General features: G+C 50.7%; 6 protein-coding genes and 1 non-coding gene across 7 annotated transcripts; 2 read left to right on the top strand and 5 right to left on the bottom strand.

The window, feature by feature from the left end:
- Nucleotides 1-7714: 7714 nt before the first annotated feature.
- On the top strand, nt 7715-8821 carry N0V96_000712 (uncharacterized protein; the record flags this gene model as incomplete). The annotated part of the gene is made up of 2 exons (XM_065756012.1): nt 7715-8310; nt 8371-8821. The coding sequence occupies 2 exons, from the start codon at nt 7715-7717 to the stop codon at nt 8819-8821; spliced, it is 1047 nt and encodes a 348-aa protein (XP_065615252.1).
- A 3930-nt stretch (nt 8822-12751) lies between these two features.
- Nucleotides 12752-12846, bottom strand: N0V96_000711. Its single transcript has one exon. It is a non-coding gene; the product is annotated as a tRNA-Ile (tRNA).
- A 288-nt stretch (nt 12847-13134) lies between these two features.
- On the bottom strand, nt 13135-15369 carry N0V96_000710 (uncharacterized protein; the record flags this gene model as incomplete). Its single annotated transcript, XM_053193306.2, has 4 exons — nt 13135-13518; nt 13593-13884; nt 13965-14385; nt 14466-15369. The coding sequence occupies 4 exons, from the start codon at nt 15367-15369 to the stop codon at nt 13135-13137; spliced, it is 2001 nt and encodes a 666-aa protein (XP_053049424.1).
- A 1012-nt stretch (nt 15370-16381) lies between these two features.
- Nucleotides 16382-17688, top strand: N0V96_000709 (uncharacterized protein; the record flags this gene model as incomplete). The annotated part of the gene is made up of 2 exons (XM_065756011.1): nt 16382-16390; nt 16561-17688. The coding sequence occupies 2 exons, from the start codon at nt 16382-16384 to the stop codon at nt 17686-17688; spliced, it is 1137 nt and encodes a 378-aa protein (XP_065615251.1).
- Nucleotides 17689-18500: 812 nt separating this feature from the next.
- Nucleotides 18501-19001, bottom strand: N0V96_000708 (uncharacterized protein; the record flags this gene model as incomplete). The annotated part of the gene is made up of 2 exons (XM_065756010.1): nt 18501-18900; nt 18952-19001. The coding sequence occupies 2 exons, from the start codon at nt 18999-19001 to the stop codon at nt 18501-18503; spliced, it is 450 nt and encodes a 149-aa protein (XP_065615250.1).
- A 974-nt stretch (nt 19002-19975) lies between these two features.
- N0V96_000707 (uncharacterized protein) lies at nt 19976-20455 on the bottom strand (the record flags this gene model as incomplete). The annotated part of the gene is made up of 5 exons (XM_065756009.1): nt 19976-19984; nt 20038-20049; nt 20110-20214; nt 20265-20288; nt 20348-20455. The coding sequence occupies 5 exons, from the start codon at nt 20453-20455 to the stop codon at nt 19976-19978; spliced, it is 258 nt and encodes an 85-aa protein (XP_065615249.1).
- A 3270-nt stretch (nt 20456-23725) lies between these two features.
- On the bottom strand, nt 23726-25512 carry N0V96_000706 (uncharacterized protein; the record flags this gene model as incomplete). Its single annotated transcript, XM_053193312.2, has 2 exons — nt 23726-23913; nt 23982-25512. 2 exons carry the CDS (start codon nt 25510-25512, stop codon nt 23726-23728), a joined length of 1719 nt encoding a protein of 572 aa, XP_053049430.1.
- Nucleotides 25513-26924: the final 1412 nt, after the last annotated feature.

Below are 26924 nucleotides of genomic sequence, written 5' to 3'. Positions count from 1 at the left end.
GCGGCGTTTACTTTTGCAAGTACACGTTGTTGCATACGTCTCTGAATACGTCCATGGTTCTCTGCCACCCTCCAACGACATCATCAACTCTCTTCGCCATATCCCTTCCCAAAGGCAGCAACCTCTCAGCCTCCTTGCCCTCACCGACTCCTGTGCCGGCGACGACTTCATATATCACCTTGGCTGCCTTTACATGATCCCCATCGGCAGGAAAGCCCTCTGTTGCCGATGCAGCCATGACCTTAAAAACTGCATCTAGAGCAGTGCCGTCGTAGTCCGAAGGCGTAGGCTTACTCGCTAACCTAACCGTCGGCCCCATATTCGTGTCGAACGACCCGAGCGCAACTGTCAAGACGCGGACACCAAACGGAGCCATTTCTTTTGCGAGGACTTTGCTAACTCCTATGCGAAATCTCATCAGCCGTTGACGCGCGAGAGGGTTAAAGGTCATCACACTCACCGTCCATCGCAGCTTTCGCAGCCGCATAAACGCCCATCGACTCTCTCCCCCCTCCAACCCAGCCCCAGAGCTGATGTTGACGATAACACCGCTGCTTCTCTCTCGCATAAGGGGAGCGATCGCCCTCATCAACCGGTAGGGCCCAAAGAATACAGTATCCATCTGCGCCCTCGTCTCTTCTTCCGTGAAACCTTCTGCAGGACCATGGATGGACCATCCAGCATTATTGACTAGCACATCGATCAACGTACCAGCTTTCTCGAGGTCTGTGATGAGGTCTCCCGAGTTCAAGTCGTCAACGTCGAGCGGAAGCCAGCGTCCTCCTCCATCCTGAACTTCACGCACTAAGTCCGGCGTCTTTTGGGGGTTGCGCGATGTGGCGATTACAGTGTGCCCTTGTTTTTGCGCCAGTCTTGTGAGAGCTAGTCCGAACCCGGATGAGCAGCCGGTGATGAGCCATGTTAAAGGTCTATCTGGGACAACAAGAGGATGAGACATGGTGATGAAATTGCAAGTTCTGTATAGGCGCTTCGATTGAACTCTGGCAATAGATATGTTGTATGACTCCTAATTCGAACGATTTTATATGCTTTTGTCTTAGAGTTTGTACGCCCGGAGTTTGAGGTTGAAGCCGAAGGACATTGGATGTGAGCGGCCCTGCATCGACCAGCGTCTCACGGAGAATCGGCCGGCGCGGACTTAAGCCAGACCCGGACTACGTCCGGATTATATACCACAACATACCGGCGTCTGCATTTGCTTCGCAACATGTGATCTTGGCTATTAACACTAGATATGTGCAGAGGCTAACCACGGGTTTAAGAATTCCGAGTTGGTGGAGATTTGACTGGATCTTTCTCAAGCTTCAAGCTTGCAGCAGATTGGCGCGCTAGATGGTGTAAAGCGCAACATGGCCTATTGTAGACTCAATCCAAAGGAATAGCACATGTGAGTGGCTGTTGTATTGCAGCACTTTGTTTACCTTGGTACTTTGAGTAACGCTAACTGGTAAGACTCATATCCATATCCTACCTCGCATCATACATGGCACGGCAATTAACTTAAACTTGGCCTCTGGTGCGTATCAACGGCTCTTGCTTCTCTTCGCTGCCGGCAAATTAAACAGTTGCAGTAAGGATAATTTGCTGCATTTCTATTCGATCTAGAAGAGAAACATAACCCGAGGACCTCCACGAGCTTGTGGAGTGGCTTGGAGGCTTCGTACTTGACCAGTTTTCGAGCTGTGATCATCTTGATATTTGGAGCCAGTGGAAGTACCATCAAAACCCACGTGGAATAAGCATTGCTCTCGATTACGTTTGATCTCAGCTTTGCGTTTGAACTTCTTTGAATTAGCTTCCCTCTTGGCCCCTTTCCGAACAAACCTCATTTCTGCCATATTATTGGAGATTTTATCTGTCATCAAGACTGAGGACGTGACAACATCTGAAAGCCCTTCGATGCGGAAAGTTCTAAGACTATGAGCTGAGAAATAGCAGTCCAGTTGCACTGTGTTCGTTCGTGTATAAGTGATAGATTTGGAATATGGCCGCAAACAACAAATTACTTGTGTGACCATATGACGTGTCTGCAAGATTGGCATTGCCAGGATGAATTATTAATAAACGCGAGCTGGAGTTGGAATTATGTGATCACCCACCGCTATTCCTTCCTTCGCCACCACATATTAAGTAGTTTGTGGGATGAAAGTTGCACGAATACGACAACACAAACTTGTCGGCAGTTGGTAGCTTGGCATTTGTGGCATTGATACTATAAGCGGCGTAATCAGAGGAGCTCCGCAAACACTAGAAGTGAACCTCGCCCCCAATACCAGATAAACCTGGCACTCGTGGCATTGAAGCTACAGGCCACTCTGAGTAGCGGACCAATCCACCGCAAATGTTTCTCTGACTATCACGATGGATGCATGGGGATGAAGGACAACGGAGCCACCTCCGAGATCAACTCCGGTAAATTGGAAAGACTCGGACTCGGACATTGAAATCCAGCCCCTGGGGTTGCTGGGTTTGCTGTTGCGGGCAGCGGCACAGCAGTATTGCAACAATTGCAAGGGGTGAAGTCAGTTTTTAACCGCAAACGCGGATACCTTTCCTGAAAAGGAAGTTTGCGTACCGAGCCAGTGGTTTGATTGTTGATCGTGACCCTTGCCAAGCTCTTGAACTCTATTGTTCGTTTTTTCTAGCGCGATGTCACCTAGGCCTCGAGTGCTGTATTGGCAAAAAGTCAATGATCAATCCGATGCACACGGATATTGTGGCGTCTGTCGGTACCAGCCGTTGCTAGTTGAGGCTTGCAAACTATCTTACAGAAATGTTTCCCCAAACAAAATGTGACTAGTAAGTATGCAGTCAGTCATATGTTCTTGCAACTCGGAAGACGTGAGCGAAGTTGCCGGCGTGTCAAATGCAACAGACCATGTTGTCGCAGAGAATACCGACATGCCAGTATAGCTGTCAAAACCTAGATGCTTCCCCCCACCAGTGTCGCAGCAGGATAGAAGAGGAAGCCATCTCCGTTCGTCTGAACTCTGTGCAAATCCTGGTTCGGGAGCGAACTCTGCCGTTCTAAATGGGAAGGAGAAAAAAAAAATAGGGAGAGGAAAGCATTCCAGGGATTGTCAGCCAAAAATGCGAGTTTCTTTGGACTAACAACGCAGGAAAACTTTCTGAGTACATGATCAAGGTATGCATGTTTGCGAAAATCAGATTGCATGCTGCAGCCAAGATTGTTTCGTAAAACCACATGGCCATTTTACGCCGCTTTCTAGCAGACTACACCTGCAGCAGGGCCAGTAGTGTACATCAGTCAACACCGAGCGCCGAACCGGGTTTTCGGGCCCTTGGATCTGCGTGTTGCTCCGACGCCTGTCTCTGCTCCCTTCATTGACAGGATTCAATAGGCAAGACTAGATGTTAGACAAACAGGCTCAAAAATGAAAACAGGAGGGGGAAAAAAAACAAGGGTCATTCGTCAATGTCTGACACGCCATCAGCCTACCACTCAAGTCTGACAAAACCACAGTAAGCAACGCGGGCACGCGGGCAGAGACAAAAGAACCGTGGAGCGGGATCCACGTGTAAGCCTAAACTGGGCAGAAAATTGGGTCAGTGGCCAAGGTCAGCCCGTGCTCGCATGAACCAGTCGCCTCTTGCACAACATCGATCTTCCCGCGAAACTCGAGGGGGCTGTGGACTTGGGCATTAGCGAATCACATTGGCTGACTCTGCTTTTCGAAGTCAGACTAAAGCCCTAAGAGCCGGCAGGTTGCCTGCAGGATAGATGCGAAAAGCGCATGACATTTGGTTGTTGGCTCTGATTTGAAAGAGAGGATTCCGGCCCGTGTCCGAGACCATACAAATGCCTGGATTGAGACTTTTGATCTTAGCACAATCTCGTCATCCACAGTGACAATTTTCCGATGTGTTCTAAAATCTAAACAAGATGAAATGATTCCCGCATTCCAACCCAATCGCCGGAAACTAATGGCTCATCATGGACACCAATCTCGCGGCCCCCAATATCACCACACGGAAACCAGGTTACCCGCCGCGTGGCTTTGCCCTAGGGTCGGGGGGGCTCTGTCAAGGCATTGGCAAGCGGCAAGCAAGCCGCAAAACACCTCATTCCCCAGTACTCTCCCATTACTCACAGACGGCCGGCCACCGGAACCCCGGTCCCGGCGTGATTGCGACAAGGAACATGGCATCAGAAAAGCCCCATCGTTGGGTCCGCCGTCTCATACGAGGGGGTAGGCCGCAGCTGAAAGCCTGGCACAAGAAAGAAAAAACAAGAACCACAGGAACCGAAGAACATCCGCGAGGTGAAGGCTGAAGCAGAGTCAGAAACTCCACAACGCCCGGCAGCGCTCCGGGGAGAGACGGTTAACGGGCTGCTGAATTGCCGTCAATGGTTCGGCGGCGCATGCGACGGTGCCGTGGTGGTGTCCGATGGCTTCCGCTAGAACAAGACTAGAAGATGGGAACACGAGTAGCTAGTTTTGCGCCTCTTTCGTCTCTTCATCTCGCGACCGCCACTTCACCCGAGGTTAGCTCTCTCTTAGTCTGCTCTTATTCTTTGTTTTTTCTGCCCTCGGCGGTTCAACGCCTTTCGTCAGTGCCCAACGCGCGCTGCCGTTATCAATACGCAGAATATCTGCAGAATGCTGAAGTCCGTCACACAACTTGCGGGTAGATGACGAAGACAAAAAAACGCACGGTGGAAAAGCAAAACTTGGCCGCTCTTCTTACCTTCAGGCTTTTTGCCTCCACTCGTTCTCCACAGAGTTCAAACCCTTTCAAACAAAGCCCCGATCCTTCATGGTGCGTCCGGCGAGATACGATGAACCCCGGACGACAGGTCAGAAACATTTAATCTATCACCGAGGAACCCTTACGAACCCTCCAAAGCTGGGGCAGACAGGAGACAAAAGTATTGGGTTCTCAGGCCATATTTACTCTGCTAGGTAGCATTGAAACCCTTCCAATAGACCCCCTTGGCCTTCCAGAGAAAGGTCGAGATCCGCCTATGGATGAATTGACCTTCCCCTGGTGTCCTGGACCAGTCTGCGAATAATCCGACAAAATCCGGTCATTGGGCCGAGTACAGGGCAGAGTGCCGAAGGATTCGGCCGGTTGCCAATATATGAGCCATGGAGATTGCCCACGATCCGCTGCTGCAGCCTGCATGTGAAGCGACATCAAGCGAGTTTATTCACCCGAGCTGAGCCAGTCCACGCGGACAACCCATACACATACGGATGCCGACTCAAGAGAACAAGTGGTAAAATCTATGTGTCGCCTCTTCTCGAGTCATAATATCGGCAATTAGACCAAATACTCGCATCGCCCATCGAGCACATCTCACTTTTCTCTTCTCCGTCCCAACTTTGATCGAACATTGGCCACCAATGGCGTGTCGTGCCGGCTCAGACCCTCTAACCGTCCCCATTTTCAACTAATTACTCCACACACAGCGTGCCGGATGTGCCACCAGGATAGGGATAGCACCGGCCAACTGCGACGCCATCTCTGCCCGGACTAACGTCCCAAGGGGTAAAAAAAGGGACACACACCCCCCTTCGTCTGTGTGTGTGTGATGAGCCTGTTGCGTGCCTTGCGTGTCCGTCTTGGGGGCACGGGGGGCGGTCTTCCAGAAAGAAAAGAGGTTCCTTCGATGCGGTTACTGAACCTGCCACACCGAAACTCTGGCTCTTCTTCGGGCGTTTCCTCCTGGTTATTTCGGCATCTTGATTTGCTTCTGTGTGTGTCAAAGCTGGTTGCACCAACACACCACAACTTGCAAGTTGCTATTACCGTTCCTCGGGAACAATCAGCTTCGCCTCAGCTTTGCATTGCCGCGCCAGCCTCGGCCAGCCCCCGATTGTCGCACAAGCTTTTGCTGTGCCGTCGGCGATTGCCCACCGAGAAGAAAAAATGTTCGAATTCTTTCTATTGTTTGTTCATTTGGATCGGGCTACGCTACCATGGTTCCGCAGTGGCATCGCGAGGAGGTATCCAGGCATGGCATCTCAATCCCGGTGGGATGCTGGCCCCTGCCACCGCATCTGTGATCTGGGCTCTCCTCTGCACAAAGCACAAGAGCAGGCCCCTCTTCCAGGGCAAGAAGTTCGAGGAGATTTTTCTGTCGCTGGGCCCCCCGGGTGTTGATCCTTGCGCTCACGATGCTCCCCGACCCTTGCTCGCCTTGGTTCGGCGACTGTGTCTGGGCCCCCCTTCCTGGGGTTTCTTTTCCCTCCCTGAAGATATGCATGTACGGATATGGGTGGATTTGTGTGGCACAGATGACGGGCCTCCATCCGCATGCTCATCCAAGTCTCTCCGTGGGTCGACCCCTCGATCACTATTCACTGCAAGACTGCAAGTCCGGTCCCCTACCCGACATGTGCGGCGCTCCAGACCAGTCGTGGCCTCGGTCCGCTGCCATGCCACGTTGACGGGGAGTCTCCTGCATGTCAGTGTATCACATTTCTCGCTTTCTCTCTCTGCGCAGGCCAGTCCTCGCCTGCCATATACGGCCGCCATCCTGGATGAGCCCTGGGTATTATCCCCATAGCCGGAGCTGGGCACCAGGGTCCTACGCAGTATGTTTGTCCAGTCCGGTATTCCAGCTCATGGCCGAGTTCCCTCCAAACGTCGCCCTCGGTTAGATGTACCAGAAACCACGCCGTCGTCCGGTCTCCGCCGCCGCCACCACTGAGACTTGCATAGTGCGTAGAAACGATGGAGAAAGGGGCGCGCCGTTTGCTAGAACAGTTCAACAGCCGTCATACCACCTTGGAGTGTAACGGCGACCACCGTGTGTCGAAACTAGACCGCACGCTACCGGCACACTGGTCTTGTGTGGCGTTGAACCCAAGTGGAACCGCCGCACCGCAGAAGAAGCTCCCTTTGCTGCATCGAGCATCATCTCCGCGTTGGCATGTCGCTACGTAGGAACCACGCAACCCATCCCGAGGAGCTCCCCCAAAGTGGCCTCTTCTGTCTTCTGCTTGTTGACTAAGACGGAGGGTGTAGAAGGTGTTTCACGACAACCTTAATCCCTCCCGTCCGCCCATCTTTCCACCCCTTTCACCTCGTGGTGGGAAAAACCTTTGACGCCTCCATCACGACCGACGACTATTCGATTATGACGCTCACGCCATGTTCGAGGTGATACATATCTAGCTTGTACGACGACCCTGTTTTCTTCTCCCGGCCCTTTTTGAAAGAGGGGGAGGTTCTTCCTCGGCTCTCACTTGGACATATCCCAATATGAGGTTCATCTCTCTGTTCCTGTCCGTGGCTGCGGTGCTCTCTTGCGCCGCGGCCCAAGGCGATCCTGCTTCAGCTGTAGCATCGCTACCAAGATGCGCAGTAGGTTACACACTGAACACAATGAAATTGCTCGTGCTGTAAATACTAACTATACGGCAGCAAGCATGTCTTGTAACGGCGGTCCTCAGCTCGCCATGCGCGCCGACCAACCAGACGTGTATCTGCACCAATGCTCCTTTGCAGGTCGAAGTTGAAGCTTGTGTTCTACAGAACTGTACTCTTAGGAATGCTCTTAGTGAGTGGCCTTGCCTTCCTTCGGATGTCAATGAGTGAACCCTCCCCCAAGACCTGTCGTCTAACCCGTCACCCTCTCGCAGCAACCAAGAACATCACCCAGACGACATGCGGCGCGACCCCGAGAAATCGCACGCCGATGTACAACACCATCTCCATCACAATGGGCTGCCTGTCTGGCGTATTCGTCATTATTCGCCTAGTACACAAAGTGTTTGCGACGATGGGCGACCTCGGCATGGACGACTGGTTTATTCTCATCACACTCGGCTCCGGTATTCCAGGAACTGTCATCAACACCCACGGGTTCGCCGCCAATGGCCTCGGCAAGGATATTTGGACCGTTTCGTTCACTCAGATCAACGACTTTGGGTATTGGTTTTTCATTATGGAACCAATGTATTTCGGCCAGGTCACGCTGCTCAAGATGTCGCTCCTCTTCTTCTACATGCGCATCTTTTCGCAGAGCAGTATCAAGAAACTCATCTGGGGCACCATCGGGTTTAATGCAGTCTTTGGCCTTACCTTCATCTTTGTCGCCATCTTCCAATGCCAACCGATCAGCTTTTACTGGACAAAGTGGGACGGAAATCGCAACGGACAATGCTTGGATATCAACGCCATCGCCTGGGCCAATGCTGGCATTAGCATCGTGTTGGACATCTGGATGCTCGCTCTGCCTCTATCTCAGATTAAGGGTCTGAACTTGCATTGGAAGAAGAAGATTGGCGTGGCCATGATGTTCTTCGTCGGTACCTTGTAAGTCCTCAAACTGCCTCGATTGCCCCTTTTCGGACGTTTTCTAACACAGCTTCCCAGTGTCACCGTCGTAAGTATTTTGCGTCTCCAGTCTCTGGTCGCATTCGCAAAGTCCCAGAACCCAACCTGGGATCAATTCGAAGTCGCAACCTGGTCCACTGTCGAAATCAACGTGGGCATCATCTGCGCCTGCATGCCTTCAATACGCGTCATCCTCGTCGGCTTCTTCCCCAAGTTGTTGGGCACCACACGGCGCGGTACATCCGCAGCAGCCAAGTACTACATCCAATCGAGTGGCAACGGCCGCAGCCGGAACAGGACGCTGGGCAACGATGCCAAGGTCAGGACCGTCGATCGCGACTCGGGGCTTTCGAGCAGCCCGAATGGCATCATGTACACCAAGGAGTACACTGTGGACTATCACGACGAGACGAGCTTGGTTCACATGCGCGAGCTGGAAGCGGGCAGCTCAAAGACAGGGAGGACGGGACGAAGTGGTTCCCCGTTCTGATTTTCCCTGGTTATTTCTCCTTTGTTACTAGCGGAATTTTGGCTCGGAAGTCTGCGCTTGCAACGAGTTGTATGACACAATGTTTTTCTGGATACCACAATAGCGTGAGGGACTGCCAGACGGTATGCCCAATGGTAATTGACTTAATCGACTCACCGAAAGATCTCCCTGCGGAAGTGATGGCCCGAATTAGTGCGAAAATGTTCCGAAAACAACGAGATCTTCGTTCAGCGGCGGTTGATCCATCAACAACAACCCGCTCGGACCCCTTCTTCTGATCGTGTGATTGAGATGGCCCCCCGCGTAAGCAGCGTCCCTAAACAAGCAGAGCTTCGGACTTCAGACTGAGAACGGGAATAGTGGCTTCTTGGCCGGCTATCGCAACCGAGTCCTCGACCGCCTCTTCCAAGTTCCCTCAACTCATTGTAGGTGGTTGAATCCATTTCGGACGCCCTTCCAAGGTCGTTGCCTTTGTACAAGGGGCTGCTGGTTGTCTAGGGCCCCCAATGCCACCCATTTCCACTCGCGGAGATACCTCAACATTTGGCTCCGCACCCACTCAGCCGGATTGAGTCTTACCCAGGGCCATGAGCGGGCCGTGGGCGGATGCACTGTCAACGTGGTCTTGGCCTAGGAGAGATAAGCCCGCTGCCCGCTATCCGCTCTCGCCTTAGCCTCTTGCCTAATGTGGCACTCGTTACCCTTCCTGAGCTTACGCGATATCTTGTAGCGATTGCACATGCAGCCGGTTTGGCTACGGTTTCGGGAAACGTTTATTCTCTCGTCCAAGTCTAGTAGGGGAGGTAGCCGATGGCTCAACGAGGTAGAGGCGGCGTCCCCCGCCATAGCCACCGAACATTACTTTGAAGGCGGGAATCCGCGTGGCGCATTCCATGCACGGCGTATGTTACTGGCCAATTGCATGTTGAGCAACGATATGTCCCCTTGCCAATGGCAGTTTTGCCCGGATCTGCATTGACGTGTCTCAGTGGGTTGCAGCAAGCAGTTGCCGACGTAACATGTGGTCAACCCTATGGAACCCCCCTTGGGAAGCTATTGAAAATAGGTGGATGGGGGTCTGGTGCGGTCTGACCGTTGCGGATCGGCATCAGGGGTTGGGAGTTTAAGCAATGACTTGAGACGATCTCGTCGTCTCTGAGACATCAAGTTGTTAAGTGAGCCGGATAGGGCGCATGCATATTACTATCAGTAACTCCATGCACATGGCGGAGAAATCTTTCTGTAAGACCTTCTTCAATGATCTGCGCAGAAACTTTGCGTGACGACCTACTTTAGTCGCTGCTTTCACAATTGCAGTTGCTCACCTGATGAGAAGTTTCAAGCCTAACATTCAATAGCATCGGATATCGAGCCTCTTACTGTGGACCGTGCATCATTAATTGACATTGAGAGGACGGAGGATGAGTGATCAAATTCTCAAGAACAGCTGTAATGCCGAATAGGCTAGGACGTCTACTGCGCGCACGATAGATTTCTCCCTTGCGTCTTGTGATTGTCTGCTAGTTGTATTCCTCAACAAAATTTAGCTTTGCAACACTGCTATCCCTAGTTTGTTTCGTGATATAGGTATGATGACTGTAAGATCCACTGAACCCCCATGTTATACTGATATGAATATCGAGCGTCATCATTCGACTACCTACTCAGTCAGCCACCTGTACCTTAGAGTGCGAGGTGTACACTACCCGCCTCAATGTGACGGATTGCTTCCATTGCCATGCTCTCAAATCTCAACCTTGTCAGCGGGATGAAACATGGTCAATGGCTCGCAAAAGCGGCATCATTTACCGGAATCTCATCAACTACAACGGGCAGACTCCGAGATTCACCACTTGCGACCGACTGGTAAGCGATGGGACATTCTTCAGCATCGATACGACGCTGCGCGCTTGGGAACCATTCGCGCTTTGACCTTTGCGTTTCCAAGAATTCTACTTCACGTCGCCTGCGGGGTTTCTCATAGGTGATAGGCAGGCGGAGCTACACTACAGTCTATGAGGGACATTAGAGACTAAGGTAGGTGGTTGTAGTTGTCACTCACCATCGTTCTACGCGTATAGAATGTTATTGAGGTATATCGCGCTTGGAGTTATCATTAGCCGATCCGCTCTGTACAAAAGTATAGCATCGACTTTGTGATGTTGAATGTATGTCTCTTGTAAGAGCACCCAGATATAGCCGGCCCTTCTATTATCTTGCCCTCAGCCGGATAAATCTACTGTGTAGGTATAAGATTGAATCTTGCTGTAAGTTGAGAATGCACTCGACTGGTTTGAGGTAGTTCACTATCGACTACTGCAGTTACATCAAGACTAGAGGTTTTTTCCATTTGACTACGAATACGTGCTGTAAAAGCTCCTATACCCGAGAACGTTTCTCTTCTGCCTTAACAGGCTGCCTTCACAGGGGGGCTTGTTAGTCTAGTCGTTTGTAAAAGCATGCGATGACTACATCTCCGCTGAAGTTCAGGAGAGCGAGTAAGTCAAGTTTTGACTCTGAGTATTTTTCTATGAAGACACCAGTGTGTTCATCAAGCATAATTGGTGATCTCACGACGCCGGGGTGTGAAACTTTCCAGCGACAGATATGCTAGCCTATTTGTTTGATCAAACAAGTCGAGCATCGCGTATCCGAATAGTCCATCTTGGCAAGTTGGCAGGTCACTTCACCTTATGCCATAGTCGCGCCTCCAGCTGGCAATTGTCGGTTGTCGACTTCGGAGATGGGCTGTGGCAATTATGTGTGACAGGAGAATTCTTCATATTACCCGCGTGGCAAAACACCTTGATGGACAGCCTGAATCGCCAGCCACAGCGGAAGCCTCAAATCGGACAAGGTGTGATATATTCTCTGTCTTGCAGATACGTCGAGCTAGCCGGAGCGAACTAGCCGATCGACCAAAACCTTCCCGGAGTCACTTACCTGTGCGGTGACAAGTGCCGGCTTTAACCCCTCGCTTCAAGAATCAAGCTTACTTCTTCTAGCGTCATCCCATCACCGCGTCGAACTAAGGTAGTCGATCCAGTCAGTCTACATCCTCACGAATCATGTTATGAGTCAGTCGCTTCCAGTACCAGCTAACGTTGCCGACGAAACTCATCACATCGTCGCTTTTGGACCCTGCAGAAGCGTGGCCGGTCGCCAGCAGTAGTTTCACATGATATGGCTGAGGTTCAGGTCGGTGTCACGGTGAGAAGTGAGTCATGTTTCAAGTACAGCTAGGTTCAAGACATTGATTCCTAGTCCCACTGGTGTAATCGGAGAATGGTGTGTTTATTGTAAGTCAACGCCAAAGTAAGTACTCGAGGAAACGACGTGGAATAGTACTTCTGCAGGCGAGATGAGCTGCGGCTCTCGTGCCTCTCGGATTCTCAGGTCCTGTTTCTAGATGAAGTGATTCTGTGTATGCCGGCAGAGTCGGGAGACACATTTGCCATTCTCATGTGCATTAAGGAAGTCCCGAGGCCGTAGAATCATAACAGCAGCCTATGTTGCTCACACCGAAAGCTGCGAGGTCTTCCCAATGGCCTCATTTGGGAAGTGTCAAAATCATACATTCTTAAGCATCAATACTATCAGGGTCAAACGATCACTTTGTATGCAACTCTTGCTTGATCAAAACGATTGGGCACAGATTAAAAAGTAGAACGTGAAGAATTCTTTGGATAAGGAAAAGTCAACACGGATGTAGAGTTTACCCAAATGTCATGTTAGTTAGTGAAGGACACCTGGTCAATTCTTGACAAAGTTGCAACTGATTTTGAACCTGGCCAATCGGATCACAAGCCACCACCTTTTTCGCAAACCCTCAACAGACAGCCAAAACTTCAGGTGAATTATCTTCATATCAAAGAAAAAGCTACCACCAGGTGAATATCAGCGACAGAAAGCTGCATCGACAAAACAGTGTGATCAGTGGGAGGCTTGAACTCCCGGCCTTGGCATTACACAACATTTCAGGTGAAATATTAGTACCACGCTCTAACCAACTGAGCTAACCGACCAATTTGGTTGGAAGCCTAGGCCGTGATGAGTTCCTAAGGACCCCACCGTGGTTTCCAGACCCTCACTAGGGTAGTTCCTAGCGCCAAGCGGGACAACAAGATCTTGAACCATCAAGTCACTGGAGAGAAATTTTCTTCTTCATGTTCTTATAGCTAACTTGGCTTGAAACCATGTTTGCAAGGTAGTTGATGAAGGCCCAATGAATCGAGTTGCTGCTCTAGACTTGTAAGTTGTGAATCAGACCGAAAACTCCAGTTATCCATGTCAGCTTGTAGCCCACATTGACTCTACGCCTGTAAATCACTCCATGAAAACTCCGGGCGCATCCATTCGTACGTGTCCAAGAGATCAAAATTGAAATCCAACTGCGCCGAAAAGTCCCATTCCATCGCATCGCCAGACAGGTTGCGGTTCGGTGCCCCATTGAGTGCTTCGTCCAGCACCTGCTTCACAATAGTCATTGTGCTCGCGCAGGTGCTGCCAGGGGCTTCGGACGGGCTCACCCACTTGAGAAAGCCGACAAGAAGACTCAGCACTTGTACAATACCGGACCTGGTAATGACTTTGCCGGTACTGTCTGTGACGGGGATGCTGCTGTTCCCTAGAGTTGGTGTGGGCTTCAGTAACTCTAGGCAGAGGATTCCGCCTCCTGGAGCAGCATATGCCATAACCTGATGGAGTCGTGGATGTCAGTCATGTAGCTCTAATTTGAGGTTCTTTAAGTTTGATGCACCGTTGCACTTACAAGCCACTTGAAATCCTCGCACAAGACACCGAGACTATCCATATCAGTCCAGTAGAGCAATGTCGTCGCCGTCATTTCGTAGCTGACCGACAGCAAATCTCGCTTGTTAGAGCAGTCCTGCCGATTCAATAGCCGCTCAATGAAGAAGAGGTTCTGCAGATGTTCCAGCTGCATGAGCAGCCGCACGTGGAACATCTGACCAGTGAGACTCGGATTTCGAATGTCTGATTCGTTAAACCGCATGATAGCCGGCATCTCGGCCGCAGCCGCGAACTCTTTTGCTTTCAGTGCACTATCAGATCAGCGCAAAATTAGTATTCACTCAATTCGGACGTATAGTCAAATGATTATATGCTCGCGCTGCGCACTTACAGCAGAACTTCCACCGATATGGCCGCCTCAGGTCCCAATGCAACCTCAAAGATCTCGTCACGGATGATCATGAGCTTGTACCGAGCTCGCCAGAACGTGACCGAGTTAAGCGCTCCATCCGGATTCCATCCCGACTTGTCAAGCGATCTCACCGCCTTGTTGATTGTCTCGTCGTCGCATAGCAGGTAGTCGTCCCGTATGTCGAGCGGCGGCGGCGTCAGGATGTATCGGCGACTTAGGGCGGGTGGTCGCCCCGTGATCGCGGAGCCGACTTTGTCGAGGACAAAGATTTTGACGAGAAGCCGTCTCCGCAGCTCGGATGCCAAGGTTGGTTTATAGGGCCCTTTGTTCTGTTCGACGTGTAGGCCCAGGAAGGTAAGGAGTGATACTGTCTCCCCTTGTGTCATCCACGTTGAGCGACCTGCACCATATGTTAGCCTCCATTAATGAAGGTTACGTGTCTGGCGAGACTTGGCGACTCGACGTGTCACCAGAACTTACTGGTATCTCCGTCAATGATAGACTCGATAATCATCCGCCTAAAGTAAAGGTACAGCAACAGCGTATTCCCAACCTCATTAGCCTGCCTTGCCAAAGTAATGCAGTCAAAGATACACTTCCTGAAAGCGTTCTTCTGCCCGTATCCCATTCGTCCAACCTCCGTTCTCGGAAGCTGCTCATTTCGAAGCTTCATCTCCCAATAAATGAACAGCAGCCCCAACGTCTCCCACCTCAAATTATCCTTCGTAAATTGCGCCATCCAACGCTCCGGGTCAGGCTCGTGCTCGAAAAACGGCCGAGACGAATTATAGCAAAGCCGCCGAGCAAACTCTGACAGCTGCGAGTCGTCTCGGTCCGCCTTGCTGAGATAGTGCCCGAATGTACCATACAGCGAGTCCAGGGCCCGCACGGCAACGGGGTGGATGAAGGCGTTGTGTGGGTCAAAGTGCGAGTCAAAGAGTGCCCGGCCCTGACGTTCATCGGGGACCAGACGAAGGATGAAGAGGCAAGTCTCCAACGTCTTGGCGTCTTCTGAGAGGACAATAGACCTGGCTTCCCGGCCGGCGTTCGAGGTAGAAAGGATTTCCTTCGCGGCGTGTATATCATGGGCAGAGAGTCCATTGCCGACTTCCTTGTACAGGTCGCTCCAAGACATGAAACCGAGATGGCCGGATACGCTCTCCGGCACAACGACCTCGCGACTCGGAGCACATTGTCCATGTATCTCCGTTTCCGTCACGTCAGGGCTGATCTCAGACCGTTGGCCTACCAGTGTGGACGCAGTTGCGAGTTGGAACTGTTCGGCGCCTGTTTCCGAACCCGTTACGCTGGTTGACCGTGACGTCCGTTCCGAGACAGCACGGGGAGCCTCTGGGCCTTGTCGCATCTGCGCCGGCGTACTCATTGTGAACTCGCACGGTTCCGTCCGCCTCCGTCTCTTGCAGTTACTGCAGACCGGACGGGCGTGGTCGCATGCGACTTTGCGACGGCGGCAGGGGTCGCATGCTTGAAGCCGACCGTTCTTTCGATAGCGGAGTGGTGAAGACGCGGACTCCATGATGAATGCCGATATTCACGAGAAAGCCGAACAGATAGCCAAACCAACGGCGACAAACGGCATGCCTGGAATGAGTAAATGTCCAAGTTTCCCAATTGTGTTGGAAATGTTCTTCTTTCGCGATTAATTTCGAGATCATTAGGGGAATGCCAGCAAGCCGAACTTTCTGAGTCTTACCGAACATCTAACCGAACAAATCTGACCATAGTTCGGCTTCGGATGGTCTCCGCAGTCTCGGGAAGAGCCTAACCGCGAACGGCAAACAGCCGACCCCATGTTAGCTTGTCCACCTTCCCTTTCCCGCAGTCCTTTTCTCCCTCCGCCTATGATGATGAACTATGAAGTACTGAAGTGCTGTTAGACCTTATGCGCAACTCAAGTTTGCGGGGCTTAATTCCTCTAAGAAGGCCTCCGCGTCGTCGACTGGGCTCAACCAGGGTAGGGAAACCTTCTCCGACGTCGATTGCGCCTTATGGGGCGGCAACTCATCATGACTTGTGTCAACCAACCCCTCCCGACGCCGGCGGCCCTCGGCGCGGCGCACAATTTGCCGTATGGAAAAAGAGACTGCTCATTGTAGCGATGCCATTTGTGTTTCAGAGCGAGGGATGCATTACAATCCATTACGCCTACTCTTGAGTTATTGCCATCGTTTTCTTTGCTCGCTGCTGTTAGCATTACCTTCAAGTTCTCCATGGTATTATTTCGAGTTCCCAGTGGTTCGCTGTCATGTCAATCAACAATCGCATCCACAACGATGCGATTCCGCATTCGGAATTTTCTCCCGAAGCAACGCAACAGAAGCAGACCACTGCCGCCAACGTGAGTCAAAGTGTCGAGATCGATATACGGCCTCGAGATGGCGGCCGTTTGGCTTGGCTTCAGGTTGCGGGCTCATTCTTTCTATTCTCTAACTCATGGTCGGTAGTTTCCCCTTCAGTCTTGTGATAATAACCTGCTATTAAGAAGCAATTCACAACTAACCTCATCCCCAGGGGTATCTTGAGTTCTTATGGCGTCTTCCAAGCCTACTACCAGGAACACATGAAGGATGTATCCGCCGACTCAATAGCCTGGATTGGTTCCATTCAATCCTCCCTCCTCCTCTTTACTGGGGTCCTCGTCGGCCCCCTCTACGATGCAGGCTACTTCCGTAGCCTTACCTTCACAGGCATCACCCTCATCTTTCTCGGCATGACCATGACGAGCATCGCAACAGCGTATTGGCAGGTCCTTCTCGCGCAGGCATTCTGCGTCGGCCTGGGTTCCGGGTGTATTTACATCCCCTCCGTCTCCATCATCCCGCAGTACTTTTCCGAGCGCCGCGCCCTGGCCACGGGAATTGTCGCAACGGGAAGTTCCCTCGGCGGCGTCGTGTACCCGCTCATCTTCCAGAGCCTGTACCCCCGCGTGGGCTTCCCCTGGGCGACCCGGGTCCTCGCCTTCATCTCGCTCGCCACAAACGCCTTTGCTTTCGCCGTGTTGCGGCAGCGCCGTCGCCGGCCCGAGTCCGAGTCTGATGATGAAGGCGCCGGAAAGCAGAAGCGCCGTGTCATGTTGGACCTCTCCGCGTACCGAATCGTCTCGTTCGTCGTCTTCTCCGCTGCCATGTTCTTCAACTTCTTCTCCTACATGGCGCCCATCTACTATCTCCAACAATACTCCCTCGCCCATGGCCTATCAAGCGGGGGCTCTTCGAGACTGCCGTATTATCTAGTCGCGATCCTCAACGCAGGCTCAATCCTCGGCAGAGTCTTCCCCGCTTGGCTCGCCGGCCACTTTGGACCCATTAACGTTCTCCTCGGCGTCTCCGTCTCCATCGCAGCCGTCGCGTTGAGCTGGCTGGCGGTGCATGACGCCGCGGGCAGCGTTGCTTTTGCACTCGCGTACGGGTTCGCCTCTGGTGGGCTCGTATCACTGCCGCCTACCGTTATCTCGAGTCTCGTGCCTAACCTCAGCTTACATGGCACTTGGCTGGGCATGTTATGCACAACCAATGCCTTTGGGTCATTGGCCGGACCGCCGATAGCGGGGGCCTTGCTTCGAGCGACCGGTGGGTATCTGGGCGTGCAATTACTATCAGGACTCGGTATGGTGGCAATGACGGTGTTGATGTTGGTTCTGAGAGTGACACTTGTAGGCAAGCAGCAATCCTGGAAAGTATGAAGGATGTATGGCTCACTGCTTGACATCAAACTTCCTTTCATTTCGGGGAGCAAGCCAAGATCATGGTGACCTGTTGGAAAACGCTGATCGCTACGCCTCCTCAGACAAAAGATTTTAGTAATAATAATGTATGCTCGACATATTGATCACACAATTTACAGCACATACGGATAGTTTCAAGCCATGAAAACATGAGATGTTTGTTGCCCATGGCTCCGTTCAGCAAGATCGAGATGATCTATAGCGTAAGTACCAACGTACCTAAGCTACTTATCCGCGTAGATATTGTAAAGGATCACACCTTTCCCAAATTATGCGGCGCCTCCGTCGCCGGCCCTTCTGGACTCACATAGGCCTTAGTCAATCCGCCATCTACAACCAAGTCATCTGCGTTCACGAAGCTGCTCTCGTCACTGGCAAGGAAAACAGCCGCCTGCGCTTGCTCAATGGCCTCGCCGAAGCGACCAGTGGAAAAATGCACCTATACCTGGAACCGCTTGGCACGGTCGTCACCCAGGAAGTCCTGGAGCATGGGAGTGCCGTGGCAGCCGTTCGAATTCTTCCGTGCGAAGGGAAGGGGTGGAATAACATACTTCAACGGCGCCAGACAAATGGTGTTGAAGCGGTAACCTACGACTTGTCACTATGCTGGCGAAATTTCACCGACGCCTCGACAGGGACCATAAGTGAAGATTGCTTTTCTCACCTTCTCTGGCGTGCACAATCGCTAACTCCCGAGGTGGGCCATCACCGCGCCCTTGCTCGCGGTGTACGCCAACTGCGGCGTGGCCGATCCGACGATGGCGACCATGCTAGCTGTGTTGATGACGCTGCCTTTTTGTCTTGCCATGTTTCCGGAGGGACTTCACCGCATGCTTGCTTCCGTACCAGACTCCCTTAACGTTGATATCAAAGGTCTTGTTCCAGACCTCGGCAGAGCACTCATGCGTGTCGCCGTCACGGGGGTGCATGACGCCGGCGTTGTTGAGGATGACTTCGAGGCCGCCCCAGCTATCTAGGTGATTGACGGCCTGCTCGACTTCTGACTTGCTCGACACGTCTACGACACGAGTCTCAAGATTTATGGGAACGTTTGATACAACTTCCCTCACTCGTTCAAGTGCCTTGTCAAGGAGTTCTTTATTGAGGTCTGTCATTAGGACGGAGGCACCCTCTCTAAACATGAGGGTTGATGACTCTAACCCAATACCACTGGATTTAAATATGAGCTTGTCCTTCCAGATAGCGATGGAATTCGCTTACCCAGCAGCACCAGTGATTATGATGTTCTTTCCTTCGAGTCTTCCGGGCATATTAGCTGATTGGGGGAGGTCGTGAGACCGCGAATGGGGTGTAATTTCTTGAGAATGAAGAAAGTGAAAACGATTAATGAATCACTACAATGTCTCAAGGAGGCAAAACTTCCCAAAACGTAGCGAATCCTGGCTGGGATGAAGACGCCCCCGGATATCATCATACCACGAGAAAACTACAGGCTTTTAGAGATTGTCGGCAGCCTCCATTACATGTATTCATGCATCGTAATCTCGTATAGGTACATGTAGTTTTGAGACCGTTTGCCGCGTCCGATATCTCTAGTCCACCGCTACGGAAATTTGCGCTTATCTGGTTTGGTCTGGCTCTGCCAAATAAGCCCCCGAACCGCGTTTACCGAGTCTTCGATTTTGCCGCCGAGAGGGTCTGCAGTCATCTTGATAAGGTGGACATAGATACACCCCTTCAAAGTCCTGATCTACCCGTTGCTAGATGATTTTTGTAAAACAAGCTTATTGAGAGGTTAACGCTAGATTCTTGAAAAATACCCTAAAGCATATACATGTCCATTAATTATGTATCTGAACATCGTACGGTGAACTTCATCTCACGGCCTCACTAGGTATCTTGCAACGTGATTTTCCGTTGAGAAGTGGGACTGCTATGAATGAAGATCCTGGAACTGGTAGAAACAACTTCAAGTCACATCTTGGCGTTGGCGGACAGTCTAGTTGTGCCACGGTGTTACCGGAGAAAATTCAGTCTCGAGACAGGATGCTTGAAAAATTTCCGCTGCACCCACACCTGCATTGGCATCGAATAGTTGTCTTCTATAGTAGTATTGATAGTCGATGCGATCGACCGGTCCAGCTTGGTAAGCCTCTTATCCCAATACCCGCCAATAACGCGTACGGCATGGGTCATGTTAAGGGCGTTCGTCTGCAAGCACCCTGCTAACCTTTTAATTACTCTCCCAGCACCTGCTTCGTAAAGCCTCACGCGATCGAATAGCTTAGTCGCACTATGAGAAGTAAACAGCCATTCATTTATCAGATTTAGTGAGCGGTAGCTTACGCAGTAGACAGACTATAGGGAGGTTGATCAGCAATCAAGCTCATGGATGCGAAATAGCAAGGGATAACTTACACCTCCAGGGCAGTCCTGGTTGACATCCTCCCGATCACGAATGCTCTGGGGGGAGAAGCATGATCCGCGGAAAGTGGGGAACGCTGATGATTGTACGTTGAGGCACTTTGGTGATAATCAGATATACGTTGCTCGGCAGAATGGCTGTAACTTACGCAATAAGAGTTTGCTCCCTTTCCCTAGACGAGCATAGATGTCAGTGGTCGTATTGCGCTGCACATAAGCTTTGGACACTCACTTCACAGGTGTTTCCACTGGCGAGACCTTGTCCACCGTTGCAGTACTTCTGCAAAGCACTGACGGCAAGAGCCTGAGCAAGCAGAGTGGTAATGACAGAGGCCTTCATGATTGTTAACTGAGAAAGAGTGCGTTGTAAAGATGATTCTAGATGTCGATGAATTGGATTCTGTAGTGCAAAGGCGGATGTTCGTGTTCAAATACTATCAAGACTTACACTATAGAGAACTCCGTGTCTATATATGGCCTGAAACTGTGCAATCTGACTCGGATTGACTTTTGAAACCTTGATAAAGTAAGATGTATTAAAATGCTGAGGACGGACCACTTGCAGAGTCATGAGCAGTGACACTTAATATAATCGAAGCCGTGCGGGACTCGGGCCGGTGTCTAAGCCTCGGACTTGAAGCCAACGTCCGTCCGTCTTGCACCTGTGCTAATCGCTCGTCGGACGGGTGTGTCAATCAGCTTCTGATCTTGACCGCTGGACGAGCCATTAGCCCATCTTTGTGGCTAAGGAGAAATGTACAGAAGGCAATAGGTAAGTCACAGGGGATTTAAGAGCCAAGGCTAGAACGGATACTGAGTACTAAACCGTCATGACCGGCGGAATGGATGGGATGACAACCTGAGCCGAAGGTACTTGACAAGACACGGTAAAAACATGCATTTTAGAACAGAATTCGATCTTAGATGCTGCAGTCAATACCAGAGCATCAAATATCGAATTTCCCTGGTGAATAAAATGTTGCGGCTGGACAGAGAAAAAGACGTTGAGGCCCCGGCGAGTTCGGGGGCTGCGTGGGAGTTTCAACCAGTTCCCACACCACGGAAGTTTAAAAAGCGGAAACTCACGAAAGAACGACAACCTCTGATTTAAACAGAGCCACCACTGGTATTTCCGACATTGTGGGTGAGGTTGCCGGACCCGGGGGGGGGGGGGGATAACAACCCATCCCGTCGGGTACGAGTCGTCGTCAGTATAGACACGTAAATTTCTATGGAGTAAAACTGGAGATAGGTAGATTAACGTCGACTCGCAGCCGATGGGATAAGCGCTATCAAGATTAAGAGGAAGTTTTGAGAGCTTCTTAACCAATAGTTATCCACCTTGCCTGGTTACTGAATCCAGCTTAACCCTCCTACCAGGCTTATCCTGTAGGTAGATATCCATTGTACCTACGGTAGTAGCGGTGAAATAGTGAGGGAGTGTCTGCACCCACCAAGATTGCTTCTTCCCTCGGCTGCAAAAGCCAATCCTCGACAAACGCGTTCAACGCGTCCGGAGAAAGTTTACGCTTGATCTTACAGACTACGTTAACTACATTGCTGAAACCTAAATCCAGCAACACAGGGCATTCAACTACTGTATCGCGAAAGGCATAGGAACGAAGACTTCAAGTGAGTTTGTTCTTCAAAGCCTGGGAACCAAGTGTATGTTCTAGTACACTATGCTGTCCGACAAAGCAGCACTTCGCGGATTACAGTATTAGCCATTTTGTTTATTAGTTTTTTGAAAAAGAACTGTGCATAATTTTGGTTATCAACTTGCAAGTCCAGAATAGATTGATTTGAGTAAAATTGATATAAGGGCTGACGTTTCTACTTAAAGTCTCTATAAAATATCTCTTTAACCCCAGGCACCACTATAATGGTGTAGTAAACGCATATGTTTTGCTCGAAAGATAACTACTATAATCAAAAGTTACTACGTATTAGTATATCGAACGGTATATAAAGATCGGGCTCATATTTGTAGTTTTTTCATTTGTAAAATGGAATTAACATACGGGTATAAAGAATTGATATATAGGTATGATTCATATAAGTATAATAGTTATATATTATAATTAGCTAAATTCGAACCTAAAAGTAATCGTTTCGAATCCCAGAAGAAAGATCCCCTCGCTACGTCTACGTTTTGCTTTGCTAAATATCATCTGAATGATAGCGAAGGGAGAACCAAACAAAGTAGACACGTAATAAGCAAGCCAAGTCGTACAGGAACCGAGACTGTTCTACCTAGGTCATCAAAAGTTCAGGTGAGCATGTGTGAGTACGGGGGACGCAATTGCCCGTCTCCTGTGGGTCGAAGACTATTGTGGTACCAAGTCATGCCGTCTCGGGTCATTTCAATGAGAACATATGATTAGTCTTTTAAACGTACTGCCCTCCGATGAAGAATGCCAGTTTTTGTTCCAATTCTTGATACCCCTTTTTGAACATGAGGATGCTTCTCAACAATGGCGCCTGAAGGCCGACTTTCAATACCTTAGCTAGAGCCTGTGTACCTCACGAGCGAGTCTCTTCAAGGTATAAAAACAACCGATACCATGTCAGCAGAGTACGGCGACCTTGAAGTAGCACATCCTGTCAAGGAGGAGAATCACTCCGGGCAGCAACATCACCAGGGCCAAGTCAATGCCCATGAGCTTGCCTCATGCAACCAGCATCCTCGCCAAGATCAAGTCACCTCTGAAGGTGGATTACGAGGTTGTGGCATCGGGCAAGTGACCTTCTGGGTCGGGCTCACAGCTGCAGCCTTTTTGTTGGGCGCAATTGCAGCGGCAGTAGTCGCCGGAATGACAACCAAGGCGCTCGAACAAACAAGACATGATTGCGAAGCGTGAGTTTGCTAAATTGTTTCTATCTAAATCATCATGCAAGACTGATTGATATATACTAGGTTGAAAGCATCGTTATCGCCTTCGTATCTGGTCCTAACAACCCTAAGCGCCATATCTTCAACCTCACTTGCAACATCCACCATTACATCGACTCCACTATCAGTCAGGGCTTTTTCAGTTCATGGAGGGGTCATAACCAACTGCCCTTATCTCAATGATAAGAACAACACATACACGGCGCGTGACTCAAACATCAACTTCGAGCAGGAGCGTGGAACAAATTATCCAGGCGACGACTTGGAGCAGATACCGCTTACGATGATAAAGAATTGCCTGAACCTTTGCGCTGCGTTAGCGTCACTTGGAAGACAGGAGACAAGCAGGGTGTATAATCGAACTACTGCTGGCTGAAGTACGTGAGGGCTGCGGCAGTGGCCAATGCGCACGTCGAGGCGGCATGGATATTGGACTGACGAGAGAACATCATAAAGGTCTAAATTCCCTGTTTGAAACATTTACATCACTTCCATTTAACGTGTTTTAAAAAACGAAACATATAAATGTTATAAGCAAAATACCGCTATAGGCAATTATCCAGATGTCCATACTTTCATTTTACGTCCCCAACACGCATCCGAGACCTTGAAGCGATAGCTCGTTGAACAGACTAATGACCGGGACCTTTCCTAACCCTCGCCATTCAGTAATATGGTTACTTATGGCGGGCTATCAGTTTTAATTCATTCGCCAGCTCAAACCGCGTTCAAAGACGCCAAAGGCTCCGTCAGACCGAGCTTAGCTGCCTTGATGGATGCCTCTGTGAGTAAGGGCTCGTCAAGCGGAGTCGCCAGGTCCACGTCTGTAGCGCTGCTGGCATCACTTGCAGTCTCGAAAGGTCTATACAGAGCCTCGGCAATGTGGGCCTTGGCCAGTCCATCGGCTAAAGGAAAGAAGGAAGGTCAGTTCACTGCGTCTCAAATTCAGGGCAAAATCATGAAGTAAACATACCTCCGTAAGCGAGCTCGATGGGGACGGTTGGGTCAAGACCCCGCGTTCTCCTGATGTGGGAGATATAAGCGGCGCTCATGATGTAGGCGGGGATGGCGTGATCCGCCAAGTTGGAGGTGAGCTCGGGAAGAGTCTTTTTGTCGTGGAGGAAGTCCACAGCCTCCCACAAGATTCCGCGCTTGACGTTCTCGGAATAGATGCCGGGCATAGCGGTGTTGTAGCGGCGGTCGAGGTCGGCGACGGTGAAGGTCTTCAGGGGGGCCTCGTCGCCGGTGATGTCGTGGTTGCGGAAGACGTGGACCTCGAAGTGGTTGTCGGTGCCGATCTCGCCGGTGCTGGGCTTGGAGCGGTCGTGCTTGTCGTTGGCCTGACGGGAGTCGATAACGATGGTCTGCAGAGGGCCGCTGCGGATCTCGTGGGCCTCATGCTTAACTCTTCCGTTGCCCTTGTACAGGTCAGCGCCGGGCTGCAGCCAGCTGCGGCGTGAAAAGCCATTGTGAAGGAGGTTGATCTGGGCGATAGCGATAGCGTGACCCCCGCGAGAGAAGGTGACTTGGATGGAAGCGTCGATCTCTCCCATGTCGCCCATGAGCTTCATCAGCTCCTCATCGGTGTACTTCTTCCACTTGGCGTACTCCTCCTTTCCAAAGATGTGGTCGTAGTCGTCCTCGTTCAAGGTGGTGACGAAACCAGCGGGGAGTACAAAGCTGCTGGAAATCTCCATCTTGTCGGGGCGCTTGGTGTCGGACCAGCCGGACCGCATAAAGTTGTAAATCATGTCAAAGAAGTGGTAGCCGCTGTGAGAAACCTTGCCGTAGCCTGTACGGTAGGGGTGATAAGGCTCGTCCACGATCTCTGAAGGCATGCGCCATTTGCCATCGCAATGTGTTGAGATGATGTTCGTCACGGGACATCTGGTCTTCTCCTGAATCTCCTTGATCATGTCGAAGGTGCAGTAAAATCCAGGGTGGTAGCGGCGATGACTGTTCATTTGGAAGAATGTTGGCTTCTGGCCTTGAGCGATCTGGCGCTTTCGGAGCTCTTCGTAGGCATCAGCAAGATCCTGGTAGTCCTCGGCAATTCCGAAGGCGGCATCGAAGTCGGTGACTGCACCGTTCCTAGTCGAGATAGGCTTGTCCATGATGATGTTCAAACCAGCGGAAACAGCCCAAAGACCATATGACTTGTGGGCAAGAGGCTCGGTGCTGATGACCGCGCAGGTCACTCCAGTTCGCGCCACAACTTCGTTCAGGCGCGCGGCGACGTCGACAGGCATGGGTCCGTCGTAGGCCGGGACCAGAACCAGCTCTGCATCCGGAGCCATTCCCTTGGTGAACAAGAGGTCTTCCACTCTGTCCTTGCATCGCTCGATATCGACGACAACTTTGAGATAGGCCCTGCCCTCTTCGCGAAGAGTCTTGAGGTGGGGAATATAAGTTCTCTTGGCGTGAGCACCAGCACCGACCAGAAGGAACTTCTCCATGGCAGGCTCGGGAGCGGCCGCGGTTTCAATTGAGTTGGTGGCCGTCATCTTGAGTTGTGTTGTGAACTTGTGATGTACTACACTTCGATAAATATTTGCGAGTCTAATTTGAAGGCCAACCTGATGAAGTTGTACAAAGGATGATAGGAATGAACCTTAGAACAAACATGTAATTCGGTCGAAGACAGCGAGCTTCCTTTATTGAAATTGGAGATGGCTCAGGGCAACTGACTAGAGTGTTTACCCAGCCTCCGATATTCTCAATCTTCGTGCAAGAGTCCCGAATGAATGACTTCTGCGGAGATGTTTTGGCAAGCAAACATAATCATCAGTTCAGTGCCAAGAACCCGTAGGTAAGGCTATGATGGCAAGACGGTCGGTGTTCGCTAGTCTCTCACGCCACTCTAGAGGGCCTTGCCTGTCAGCATTAGAGTTGAGCCGTAGGCAACTCTAACGGACCGCAGCTTCAGTCTTCGTGAAAAATCGAGCCGTTGTCACCATCGACTATTCGACTATTTCCATTGGCTCGGTTGCATCATCACTCAAAGCAACTGCCAAGTCTGTAATTTGGTATGGTAAGCCTTGACTAGCATGTCAAAATGCTTCTACTTGGAACTTGGAAAGCTAAGAGCCAACGACCGGTCAAAATAAGCAAGTCGATATTGACACAGGCAATTACCCAATTCAGGGATGTACTTGAGACGCATCTATGCTGGTAAGCAAGGGATTTTGTGTATTGAAAACGCTTATGCTTCATATGTGCATACATCTAAGCAAAAAGGTGGAGCTACAGGCGAGCGAAAAATTTAACTTCTTGCTTATTTTGAGCGTTTGCGTAAGCAGTTGTGATTGTATTGTCTCGCTAATAGCACAATGGTCAGATCCTTTGCGATGTAGTGATGCGACCAGCAAGGCTTGATGAGCTTGAACTTTCTCAGGCAAGGTAGGTGACAGACATGTAACATACTACGTGCTAAGTTTAGTTGGGTTCACAGCACCGTTGACCGTAACGCAGAGGGATGCCCCAATACTACAGTATACATGTAGGCAACGTCAACATGAAGTTTAGTTATCTCGTTTGTGTGGCTTAGTAAAAGCTCTTGCAAACAATTCCTTCCCCAATGGATTCAGTCACAGGTTTTAGGGCTACTCAACAACCACTGGAAGAGTCATTTAGCTATTCTCAAAACTCCGAGTTTTCAAACAACTCACAATTTCACGATAGACGTGGTAACACGGTGTCAAAGGGTGATTACGATCATACAATAACAGCAGGGAGTGGGATAAAACAATAGAAAAGTGTTATTGATCTCGTCTATGGACATTTTCCCGGCGATTTTGACCCTTTGGTCAAACCGAATAGATATTCTTAGCCACAGAATGCCTACATCGCATTCACCACGGAAGCTCCTTATGATCATAGGTGCGGAATGCAGCTGCAGTCTCCCGGGTCGCTTGAT

The sequence above is a fragment of the Colletotrichum fioriniae genome, assembly GCF_027942845.1.
Source record: "Colletotrichum fioriniae strain IMI 355084 chromosome Unknown scaffold_1, whole genome shotgun sequence".
Taxonomy (NCBI): Eukaryota; Fungi; Ascomycota; class Sordariomycetes; order Glomerellales; family Glomerellaceae; genus Colletotrichum; species Colletotrichum fioriniae.
The sequence above is the reverse complement of the archived record's forward strand: the minus strand, read 5'-3'. Positions and strand labels throughout refer to the sequence as shown.